This window comes from Capra hircus, chromosome 13 (genome assembly GCF_001704415.2).
Source record: "Capra hircus breed San Clemente chromosome 13, ASM170441v1, whole genome shotgun sequence".
In the NCBI taxonomy this organism is placed as follows: Eukaryota; Metazoa; Chordata; class Mammalia; order Artiodactyla; family Bovidae; genus Capra; species Capra hircus.
Genome location: NC_030820.1, coordinates 40,007,338 through 40,020,397, shown reverse-complemented (window position 1 = coordinate 40,020,397; position 13,060 = coordinate 40,007,338). Strand labels below are relative to the sequence as shown.

Genomic DNA, 13,060 nt, shown 5'->3' with positions numbered 1-13,060 from the left:
TACAATATTTAGTTACAGGGATGGATTTCACTTACACAAAATAAACTTGAAGAGCTTATATTTTCTAACTTGTACAGTTGTTACCTTGCTCCCGGAAGCATGACAGCTTTAAAAATGTAATCTTCAGCAAACTGTGGGTCTTTAAAATTGATACTAGAAGAGAACAAGAAACAATTTAATGATTTCACTAGATTAGCCTGCTTCACTACTACCATGTAAATTCAGGTACTTTTTTTTTGACATTTTAGTCAGCATTTTACTGATGTCCTTTCCTTCTACATTTCCAAGAAAAAGCCAGACTTATGTAGCTTTACTAATGTCCCTTTTTCTAGAAATAAAAGGATGTCGCTTAAATATGACAGTTTTAAATTTTTGGACATTATTCTGCCCATCTAGACCTGGAGAATTCATACCTAACATTCCCAAAATCACAACTTTAAGGAGGTGACGTTTGTGTAATTATGGCTGATTTGCATTTTTCTACAGCAGACACCAGCACAAGATTGTAGAGCAATTTTCCTCCAATTAAAGAATAAATTTTTTTAAAAGATAGGAAAAAATCACAACTTTTAATATATATGAAATAAAAAATATTCAGGTTATAGAAGATTTTAATATCAAAGTATAATTTACATGATTAAAAAGTTCTGATTTCTATACAAAGTAATCTACTTAGACAGTATAAGAAGCTGACAATGTATAATTTCTAAGTAACATCAAGTGATTTTATCTTCTCACATTGCAAATGAAATGTTAATGGCCTAAAAACTACACAATCTGCCACAGATGACAATAAGGAAGAGTAGCACATATCAACAAGTTATCAAATGTAACAAGTTCATATTTTCCTTGTTTGTGATCCCAAAACCAGCAGCATTTTCATCTCATCTGCTCTGTTCTTATGTATTTGGAAAGCAGGTGTTATCCATCCACCACATGAGCACTGTTCACCACACCAGCTGAAAGAGCCCAACCTGGCATTGCATTTGGAGCAGTAAAAGCTGCCCATCCATCACTCCCAACAAAGTGGATTCCATCCACTGTACAGGTTCAATGAAGTAAGATGTACACTGAGCCTGACTCCCTGTGGAAAGCATGGGGGACGGCATCATCCTCTTGTGGGCAAAAGATATAGGACTACTTCATTCATTATGATCCAAAATGCTAGACTGTCTAAATAAAGATCGCCTGCCCTTTCTACATTTTAGAGACCCCCATCTTTCAATCCTTGTGAAATGGCAGATGGGTCCACAGCAAAGAGTTCTCGAGGTAAGTTCTGCAATTCTGGATACTTCTCTGTAACCTTTTGTAAACGATATTGTTTATAAACTGCACTGGAGGTATCTACTTCACAGCCCATTGCCTGGTATAATTTCAGTTGCCACTCAAACCCCTCATTCATCTTGGCCTCTGGCTTGACAGTCTTAAGGTTTTCATAGGCTTTTTCAAAGGTGAGCTGGTCAGTCTTCATCCTAAAAGCGGCTATTACAGTCACACTTCGACTGGCCCCTGCATGGCAGTGCGCCAGCACCGCGTGGCCCTCGGCGCGAGCCTGGACAATGAAGGCCACACAGTGGTCCAGGTGACTGAACAGGTCAGTCTCGGGTTTGTCCAGTGCTGGCACGAAGAGACTCCGTAGACCCTCAACCCCAGCCCCCCGTTTTGAAGTTAGGCTCCTCTGAGTCCACTGTTAGCACTGCCGTGACGCCCACCTCCCTCAGGTGGTCTGGCTCCGTGACGGCCGCAGTTCCACCCAAGAACAGCCCCGGACGCACCTCCAGCATATACGTGGCAGAGCGGGCCTGGTTCTGGCTGCTGATCTGGAGCTCGTAGCCATGGCTCCCCAAATTCAGATACTTGTGACCTTTGTTTTATTTTTAAGGTTTTTTTATTTTTCTTTTTTTGGCTGTTCTGCATGGCTTGCAGATCTCCGTTCCCCAGCCAGGGACTGAACCCAAGCCACAGCAGTGAAAGCCTGGAATCCTAACCACTACACCACCAGGGAACTAGATACTGTGGCTCTTTAAACAGAATGACTACAATTCAGAAGTCTTCTCCCCAAATCTGAGTCAGCAGATTCTGCCAAACTGCCAAATGGCTGTACATCTTTCTCACCAAACTGCCACTAATCCCCAGGGTGGCCCTCGTGTAACTTTATGTGCAAAGTCATGTTCCACCTAATTGTAGGTGATCACAGAGAAAGAACAACAGACAAAGCCCAACTCTTGAGAAACTCCAGTATGATACCAAACACTGGTACAAGAGGTTTGCAACAACAAAAGTAAAAACCACCTTTCCTTTTGTTCGGGCCATGGCAAAGACCCTCCCTCGAACATCTTCAAGATCAGCGCTTGTTGCAAGAAACAGTAGAAACATTTGCAAAATCAAAAATAATGAACAGATAATCCACAGGGGAAAAAACACAAACCTTCCCTGTTGGAAGCCCCATATCCTGCTCGACTGATGTGTTTCTGTGAGAATGTAAAGAGTCACAACTTGAAACAATGTGATGGCTGTATATTCAGACTCAGACTTTTAATAAGTTGGGCCAAACCGCCTTTTTGAGTGTGTGGGGGTGGGTGTGTGGGTGTGGGTGGGTATGTGGGTGTGTCTGTGTGTATGTGTCTCATCCAAAGCACACAAGTCTTCCTTCTGACAAAGCAATGTCTCTTCTAGGACTCTGGATATGCACCTAGTTTACATCTAAGGATGCTCATAACATCAGGATTCATAATGCTGAAAAACTGTAAAACCTAAGTGTATGGGCGGATAGTGGACTGGTTAAAGAAACTATGGTTCTTTCTAAAAATGGTATCCTCAGAGACTTCCCTGGAGGTCCAGTGGTTAAGAATCTGTCTGCCAATGCTGGGGACGTGGGTTCCATCCCTGGTCCAGGAAGACCCCACATGCCGGAGGCAACCAAGCCTGTGCACCACAACTGCTGAGCCCACACGCCCTAAAGCCTGTGATCTGCAGCAAGAGAAGCCACCTCAATGAGATACCTGTGCAGCGAAACCAGAGAGCAGTCACTGCTCAGCACAACTAGAGAAAGCCCACGTGCAGCAAGGAAGACCCAGCGCAGCCAAAAATAAATTTTCAATTTTTAAAAAAATAATAAATAAATAGAAATTATATCCTCAATTGGCATTTCTTAAAATGTAGTAACAAAATACTTAATGACAAGGGGAAATACAGGCAACAGACTAGACACACATTCACCAGAAGGTTATTTGTACACGCAACCATTTCCAACCATGTCCTTTCCTTCTCTGTGCTTTTTTATATTCTCCAAAGATCCTCTGAAGATTACAGATTACAGTTGCAATCAGTGAAAAAGGGTTTTATTGAACTGGTTGATATTTTAGATAGCTAACTTTTTTTCTCTTCAAATAATGCCACTTAAAATAATTAGGGCCCATCTGTTACAGATAAATTTTTGTTAAGTGTATATTTTAAGTACATAAAAATGGTTCCATTTATAATAAAGATGCTATAAGCTCAAGACCAGCTGAACAGCACTTCATTGACTCAATCTGTTCCTCTTATAAACTCACTCTTCACCATGACTGTTTTTATCTCAGATGTTCTCTACTCCAGGTGACTTAGGGCAGGGCCAGGCAAAATAGGCAATGTGAAAGGTTTAAGAGGGTGAGAGACAAGGTGGTAGGTAGGTATGTGGATTTGTTGGGGCTTTCTAGACACAAAGTAAACAGGGAAAATTGGTAATAAAGCAAGGCCTGCAACTAAAGTATCTCAGAGCAGTTCTCTTAGTGTCCGCAGGCCTTTTCAGCAGTTTACCAAACAAAATTTTCAGCATGCCTACTGTATACATGGTCTCATGGTGGGCACAGAGGCACAAACAGTGCCCAACCATGGGGCCTGCCTCCTCTTCTAATAGGAGAGACAGACTGGAAAAGTTTAACAGTTTAGTAAGGAAGAAAGTGGAAAAGGCCACAACAGGCACAAGAAAGATGTTGATCAAAGCCTGTCACTTGCCTTCCACACAGGACCTTGTGAGTGTGGGCTAAATGCATGCATATGTGTGGCAGGGGGTCTTCATGGAGGGACCAACCTGGAGAGCAAGGAGGAGGCGTCCCTGCAGAGCTGTGGGGACCCAGATACACAGCACAGCTCCACCAAACTATGGCAGGAAACAAAGGTCTCCAAGGGGGGCAGTGGTTAAGAAAGATGAGAGAAGATTCAGTGGGAAGGTAGGTGGGATTTGGGGAAAAAAAAAAATCAGCTGGGAGAGCACTACAGTAATCCAGGAGAAGAGAATACAAACAGGCTCACTGGGAAAAGCCAGATATGAGAAATAATTGGAAAGAAAGATGGTTCCAGAGCAGTGGTATCAATACATGGAGTCATGTACCATGAGAAGTTGAAGTTCCTAAGTCTGGGCAACGGGGGAACAAGAGGTGAGGGAAAGATGGAGGGATGGTCAAGGAGGTGTGTGTGGGTGCAGGACACAGCAGCCAGTGTGGGCAGAGAGCCCAGGTGACACGGAGGGTGGCACTTGCTCCTCCAGATGGGAAGAAAACTGAGAATCAAACAGAGGTGTTATATATTTACAGTTACCAAAGAGCTACTGTAAAAATAGCAGGCCTGAGCAAGCTACAATGGTAGAAGAAGAGAAGGACGAGAGAAATTCAGGGAGATGGCTCAGCTCTACTCACAGTTAAACTACTACTATGTGGGAAGATTTATGGAATCAGAATTGAAAAAAAATTCCTAGGTCACAGTTGACTGTATGCTCTAAGAGTCCTTCCATGAGTTTAAGACACTTCAATAACTTCTATAATATATTTCCTCAACAACACAGGTAAGAACTAATGCGATGGGGACAGGAGGTAAGGGAAAGTCCACCAAAGTGGACTCAAGGAGACAGTTTCTCAAATACGGACTCCAACACCAGATGCATGCAAACAGAGAAGCGGGGGAATGCCAGGAGTCAACACAGACAGGAGTAACTGGCAGGGGGGACTGGAGGTTGCATGTTCAGATGTTTTGTTTATAAAGTAAGAACAACACTGGGATACAGAAGAAGCCCTGAAACAAACATCCAAAAAGCTAAAGTAAACTGCATCAGTCTCAGCATGACCCCTCAGAGAAAAGACTGAAAATGACCTCGTAAGAAAAGAGTTACTTTTGGTCTTTCAGGCATCTCCAGGAAATCAACTCAATTTTATTACAAAGTTATATTCAACATATACCTGAATATACAGCTGGATTTGAGATTTCTTTTATAAATTTAACAATCTTGTGAAAACAATGGATACCAAATAACACCAAAGGAAATTCAGGCTCAGAAATCACCATCACCATCATAACCAGGATTTGCCAACTCTGGAACTCTTCCTTGGGCAAGTCTCTGTCCTAATTAGAAAGTTAAGTAGAACTTACTATTTCTAGGGGGCTGCGAAGGAAGACCCTTGAAAACACACTGAGAAACTAAGGAGCACAGCAAACATGTGCCAATCCGGAGAGGACTGGTGACAGTAACCGGCCTGAAGGTCTGCTGCAACAGGGACCCAGGGGTTAAACACAGAGTCCACGCTGGCTCTGCCAGAATCAGACTGTTTGTGGCGGACACAGGAACCTAGCTTATGATTCTGAATCCCACCTTTAACAAAAGAGCCAAAAGACAAAGAGCCAGAACAGATTATACACCAAGATAAACAAAAACTGTGGGTAAAGATAAAGGGTAAAGCAACTATATGCCAGTACAAATTAAGTTAAAAAATGATTCACCGGAAATTTAAGAATGGGGGTGGTGAGAGATGAAGGCAATTAATCTAGCAAGATTTTTCAAATTCACAAAGGATTTCTATAAGTGAAAGCCTTCCTGGAATGGCAGCTGCTATCTAAATCCATTAAAGATGGGAAAATAAACATGCTTATACTTCACAATGAGAAATCTAAGTAAAATCCAAAATAGTCCCCAAGAGTGAGAGAAATAATAACATGGGAAAATAGTATTCAGGAATAGCTTTTTACAAAATCCTTGAGTTACTTGAACATTTGCCCTATTCTCATCTAAAGAGGAAGGGAAACAACAACATAAACCTTGCCGCCAAGATTAGGGATTCATACAGTAGTTACACAGATTCAGAGCAAATTTGCTGATTTTTATTCTAAAGAGCCATATTATGTTTTACACACTTGGCAGAAAATCCTGTCACCATTGAGAAAATGAAGTATGAGTTTTCCACGTAGCAGAAATAAGCCCTTTAAAAGTTGATAATTGTTGATTTAAAAAAATATTCCACAAATTCATTGTATCTCATCTTAACCAAAATAAAGTATATTAAGAGCTCTGTTTTTTAACTCTACAGGGCCACAAATATAAATACAATTTATATTATGTTACAATACCCTGAAGCCATGTGGGCCTCCAGGGTGCAGAGGTCTGTTTGAACCTACACAGCACACAACTCCTGGAAACTCCTACTTTCTACCTCCCACCTCTCTAATCCAGGAAGAATTAGAGGTTGTTAGGGGAAACCAGAAAGCAGAGAAGTAAGCCTGTTAAGTCAGTAACCTTAACAATATACATAATTTAAAGTCAAGAGGCTCTACTGGGAGGTCTGCAACACAGGGACTCTCCAAATATCAAAGACTTGCTGGAATAATAGTTACCATTTCCCTGTGAATCACAGGTCTATTCTTAAACTTATTTGCAAGTTCAGAGCTGTACTCTGGGCAAATGTCAGGAATTTGGGAAACTTACCTGATCACAGAGTTGTGTGTCAGATCCTTTAACACTGGAATAGGAGAACATACTACTCTAAAAAGAAACAAAAGAATAAGTTGTAACCTTTGGGAAAAGTGGAAACAAAGTGTTGCTATGTTTCTTGGGCTTTGAGAGAGAGAAATCACTAAACCAATAAAAAATAATATAATCATAGGTAACTTTTAAAAAGGGCCCCGGTTTGTAATTTCACTAATAGAAAACAATTATGAACAAGGGGTTTATATCAGAATTTGTAAAGAATTCTGGTATAAGAATTCTTTATATTCTATAAACCAAAAAGGGGGCAGTGGGGGAACAGATAACTGAATAGAAAAATAGAACAAGTATTTCATAAATAAGGAACACCAAACAGTTGAGAGACAGGTACACAACAAGGTACACGACATCCTGACACTTTAATAAGATTATGAAAGTAATTTTGACCTTGTGGATTGCCTCAAGAGCTGGGCTCTGACCCCAAGTCCAAGGGTTTTATGTTGTTTTTTCTCACTACTTTCTTATTATTTCTAGAAAATGAAACATTTAGGAAACAAAGTAGAAATGCTAACTAAACATCCTCCCACCCCCTCAATTATATACAATGATGCTTACTGATCTGGAAGAACAGCTTCCTCATCCAAAGAAAACTTCCCTTGGATCCCATGACATAGCTCAGGTGGTACATCCACTGACTGGGGGGGAAAAAAAAACAACCCACTCCTATTATACAGGTGAAAGAATGGAAAGCAGGAACTCAAACATGTTTGTTCACCAGTGGTCACAGGACTACCATTCTTAACACCCCAAAGGTAGAAACCACGCAAGTTCCCATCAAGAGATGAGTGGACTAATGAAATGTAGTGTATACACAAATGAAGTATTATTCAGCCATAAAAAAAAAAAGAAACACTGACATAAGATGGCTAAACCTTGAAAATTCTGCTAAATGAAGTGAGCCAGACATGGGAGGACAAATACTGTATGATGTGACCTAGGGGAGGTGTCAAAATTAGGCGACTCCATAAAATCAGCAAGTAGCAGAGACGTTCTGAGAGGCTGGGGGCAGGGAAGGATGTAGAGGAGTGTTTAATGCTGTCTGGCGGGTACAGAGTTTCTGATCAAGATGCACAACTTTGTAAATGGTCTTAATGCCACAAAATTACACACTTAAAAATGCTCTGAATGGTAAATTAGGTTTATATTTGGCCAACATTGTAAAAATGCATTCCTGATTAAATAATCAAATGAATACACTGTCAAGAAACACATCATGATGGAAAAGAAACCATACCTCTGTGGAACCTGTCTTGTACAGCTCTAAAATGAAGTCGTGCAGTGGGTGATGTTTCCCAACAAATAAGACGTCACCTCCAAGACTGTTTCTTCTGGCTGGGGGGGAACGCAGGACAAGATCAAACTTATATCCACAAGAGCAATTTTTATTATGAGACCAAAATTAGGAGATGCATCTAAATTTTTAAAGCTTTATTATAGGGACTTCCCTGGTGGACCAGTGGTTAAGAATCCAACTGCCAGTGCAGGGTGCGGGTTCGATCCCTGTTCGGGGAACTAAGCCTGAGTACCACAACTAGAGGGCCCAAGCGCTAGAGCAAAAGATCCTGCATAATGCAACCAAGACCCTATGCAGCCAAATAAATAAATGAATGCTTTTAAAAAAACTTAATTATAGAGTTTGTGAGAAAATAACAAGAAGAGGCCTAAATTTAGGTGATGTGCCTCTGCAGAAGAAAAAACACTTAGACAATAAGGTTTCAAAAATCAATGACTATCAAAAAAAAATTTAATCTCAAAAAAACTTTAAAAATCAATGACTATTAGGAAAAAAAGTCACTAAAAGATACCTGCACATAGAATTGCAAGATTTTATTTATGTAGAACTCAATTTCTTATAAGACATAAACATTCCCCAAGGAAATACAAATTGTATCATCTGAGAACAAAAATTATCCTAAGGATGGCTGATAAAATAATTTATATTGGTTTATTACACTGGTATTAAATTTTCCAGTTGAACCCAACCTTGCAATTTCCTAATATTTTAACTATCAGTATAATGACAAAAATCCCACTTGTTGCAAAAAATAACATTTCAAATTAACAATCTGAGAGTAAATGCCTGCAACTCATCTTAACCTTCAAGCAAAATTATTATAATCTGGGAGGTGGGGGAAGATGAAGGGAAGAGAGATGGAGGAAATCAAACACTTATAACTTAAAAACTTTCAATTTAATTTACTATTTAATTACTACTCAATGTACAGGTAGTATTAATTTTAAGAAACTAATTTTTGTTACAAAGAAGTAAAATCAATGATTTATGCCTCCTTTATGAAAAAATTGACAAATGAAAAAAAAAGGTCTCATTTATAAGCAAACGTGAAGCCTGTGTCACACAGACTGTGCCGCCCGGTGGGCACGGCCTTACTCTCTTCAGGGGTGAGGTCCGGGTACACCTCTTCCAGGGCAGCACGCAATCTCCGCTCGTCCACAAACGGCAACAGAGCCACACCTGGAGACACAAAAGCACACCAACCGCCCCAAGTATTAGAGTCACCTCAATGTCAACTGGTCCAAATGGACATTTCTAGTAGAATATTCCCACAAACATAAAAACATCTTGGAATTGAACTATTTAGTCAAAATTCAAATGTAGAAGAAAAAAACCTCCAATTTTCCATTCTTAAAATGGCTCATATGGAAAACCATCTTTGATCTTAACTCTATGATAATAAAAATTTTACGTTAAAAGAATACTTAAGATAGCAGCTTGTTCTCATCTTCCTTATAAGATGGCCTTGGGCAAGTCAGTCAATTCCCCAAAGGGCTTGGGCTTATCCTTTCATCATTCTAGAACCTTGGATTCTTTTATAAAACAAGATCATTCAACAAAAGTATATAGAAGTTCTATCACATTTTAAAACCTAATAATTAACTTACACAAAAATTTCAGAGATTTGTTTGCTTAAATAACTTGGGGATGGTAGAAGAGATGTTAATTTTCAGGCTAAAAATTGTCCTCTGGAGTGTGATAGAATTAAGGTCATTGTTTTAGCTAGACCATGTGCATCATCTCCAAAGAAGCACACCAGTAAATGCAGGATCCATTACTAGAAAAACATATGAAGCTTTTGAAGCATAGTAAGTTATGCTGTCTATAGTATAAATAGTATCTTTGACAAATAAAAAACTTAAATAGCAAAGAGAAATGCTAAATGAAGCTAAACAGTTTTGAAACTACTGCCATTCAAAACTGCTGCATTTATGATTATTCCCTTTAAAATGATTAGAAGTGGAAAGTTTCCAAAGTTGTCATTAATGATTTAGCTGCCATATTTTCAAAGTTAAGAAATGTGTTCAATTGTACCACCTACTAAGGAGAATACATATATATTTTTTTAAGTTAAAAAGAAACTAAGTTCTAGTGTGAATTTCATAGGGTCAAAAAGCTGATAAACACTTAGATGGAAAAAAACTTCTGAGAGTTGTTTGAGTTTAGGTAGCCACATACATAAGTTACCATGAAAAGCTAAAACACTACCTAGCTTTCATTTTCTACCTACTAGATTCAGGATCTAAACAAATTATGAGAGATTTTCCTACGATATCAACTCCAGAAGCAAATAGTAAGCAATTTGCAGTGCTAATGACAGCAATATGGTTAATAAGTAACAAACAAGACCTACTGGCCAGTGGAAGAAAGAATACTTTGCACCCAGGTATGAAGATGGTGGTGCTCGAGAATGAAATGATAGTAAAAACGACAGCAGTGGTGACTGTTTCCTGAGCACTTATATCCAATGGCTCATTTAATCGTCTCAACAGCCCAGAAGCAGTCCAAATGGCGATAGTATTTAGGTAAAAACAGTGGTCACACTTTCCAGGTTCTGATCTTACTTCTGACACTGTGTGACTCTGATCAAATAACTTATATTCTGTTCATATAAAAAACACATTTGAAATACCTGTTATATTATTACATATAGTATTTGTATGGTCAACAAATGTTGGAAATATACCCAGATAAGTTTTATCCTCTATCATTTTAGATGTACTCAATTTAGGCAAGAACTTAACTAAGTATTATCGTTACCTTCCATAAGTTTTAAACACATGTATGGAGAAAAAAACTATACCTCCTAATAGCAGTAAGTTTTACCTCAAGAAAGGTATATTCTTGGTACAGAGTCTACTAAGTGAAAATATTTATATAAGATAAAAAAATATTAAAGTCTGAGTTAAACCCATGCTGGGACTGCCCAAGTGGTGCAGTGGTAAAGAATCTGCCTGCTGATGCAGAAATGGGTTCGATCCCTGGGTTGGGAAGATCTCCTGGAGAAGGAAGGCAACCCACTCCAGTGTTCTTGCCAGGAGAATCCCATGGATAGAGGAGCCTGGTGGGCTACAGTCCAGAGGGGGGATCCCAAAGAGTTGGACATGATTGAGTATGCACACATACAAACCCACCCTAAAATTCATTTGGAATCTCAAGGGACTCAAAACAATCTTGACAAAGAAAAATAAGTTAGAGGACTCCAATCTTCTGATTTCAAAACTTACTGCAAAGGTACAGTAATTAAAACAGTATACGGTACTGGCATCAGACAGACAATGACCAATGGAACAGACAGCCCAGGAATAACTCCCCCACAAGACCACTGAGTGGGGAAAAAGCAGTCTTGTCAGCAACCAGCACTGGGAAAACGGATATCCACACACAGAAGAAAGAAGCTGGACTCTTACGTTTCACCATATACAAAAATAAACTCAAAATGGCTCAAATGTCCTAAATGTAAAGAGCCAGAACTATCAAGCTTTTAGAAGAAAACATACAGAGGAAGCTTCAATGACACAGGGCCAGGCAGTGATTTCTTAAGACACCAAAAGTAAAGGCAGGAACAACAAAACACTCCAACTAAAACTGGATGTCACCAAAATTAAGAATGTCTGTGCATCAGAGGACACTATCAACAGAAGGAAAAAAAACACACAGAATGGGAGAAAATATATGCAAATCATGTATTTGATAAAAGGTCAGAGTCTGGAACATACAAAAGACATCCACCATATAGTACCAAAAACCCAAGTCAAAAATGGGCCAAGGACTTGAACAGACAATTTTCCAAAAAAGATACAGGAATAGCTAATAAGCAAATGAAAACAATGATCAATATCACTAATCACTAGGAAAATGAAAATAAAAACCACAATGAGACACTGTTTCACACCCATCCAGATGGCTACTATCAAAGGAAACAGAAAGCTACTATCAGTAAGGATGTGGAGAAGCTGTAACTGATGCACACTGCCTGACCTTTCCTCTGGGTAATTTATACTATAGTAATAGCAGGTTGTCTGCATGTCTATGTATTTACTTACTTGTTTAACACACACTCACATAAATACACTTATATTTTTATTTACTATTTCCTATTCTCCTATGTCTCCTCTCCCTGTTACTCCTCCACAAAGCATCTTCAAAAGCAACCTAAATCCCAATCCATGTGTGTAACACAATATGCCCACACAGCACTACACCTGCACAGCCCCAAGCAATGGGCTGCATTTCCCAGTACCATTCTGTTCAAGTTAATAAGAAATTCCAGTTACTGCGCAAGTCAACTCTAAAATCTCATAAAATAATTATTTCAATTGGTAAATTATTACTTATTCCCCTTTGTTCCACAATTCTCTGAGTTATTTTATTGATCTTCTGCACCACAGAGAATAATCAAGGGAAAAGGTGTGAAAAATGGTAGTACTAAACACACTTATCATTTCAGAAAAATAATGGTGGAAGAAGAGGTTAAAACGACTTGTTGAAAGGGACTTTGATGGGAAACAACAGCTGGCTTAGTGTGTTTGAGACTTTCTTGTGTTCTACTGTTATTACACACATTTTTTGAATACTAAATTATCACCTTATATTTAATACTAATTTTTACTGCCCTTATTTCTACAAAGTCTGTGAACAGAAGGAATGAGAAAATAATATACAGACAAATAAACTTTAAGTGATGATCAATGTTAAACATTTAAACTAAAGTTTAATATATTTTTCAAAAGAGTGTAAGTAAATCTCTACATGGATACTCTTGAGTGTTTCTATTAATACATCACCAAGCAACTTCATAAGGCATCAATGACTAACAGGAGCCAAGTCTCAGGCTCCATTAATTAATTCAAAGAAGATAAAAGATAAAATGATTAATTTGTCTCAACCTGATTTACTATTTACCATAATGTGACTATTAAAATTACATTAAACATGGCTAATCCCAGTTTGGATGGCAAAATATAGAAAATTCT

General features: G+C 38.8%; 1 protein-coding gene and 1 pseudogene across 2 annotated transcripts in view; both read right to left on the bottom strand.

Moving 5' to 3' along the window:
• The window catches only part of XRN2 (5'-3' exoribonuclease 2), a 66,573-nt gene that overhangs the window by 17,138 nt on the left and 36,375 nt on the right, over window positions 1–13,060 (bottom strand). For both annotated transcript variants that reach the window (XM_018057268.1, XM_018057269.1), the window contains 5 exons: window positions 9,180–9,263; window positions 8,025–8,122; window positions 7,346–7,425; window positions 6,731–6,787; window positions 85–153 (listed from right to left, as the gene is read on the bottom strand). In XM_018057268.1, the coding sequence (XP_017912757.1) occupies window positions 85–153; window positions 6,731–6,787; window positions 7,346–7,425; window positions 8,025–8,122; window positions 9,180–9,263 (388 nt within the window). The remainder of the gene's footprint in view (window positions 1–84; window positions 154–6,730; window positions 6,788–7,345; window positions 7,426–8,024; window positions 8,123–9,179; window positions 9,264–13,060) is intronic.
• Window positions 598–2,154, bottom strand: LOC102171257 (annotated as a pseudogene).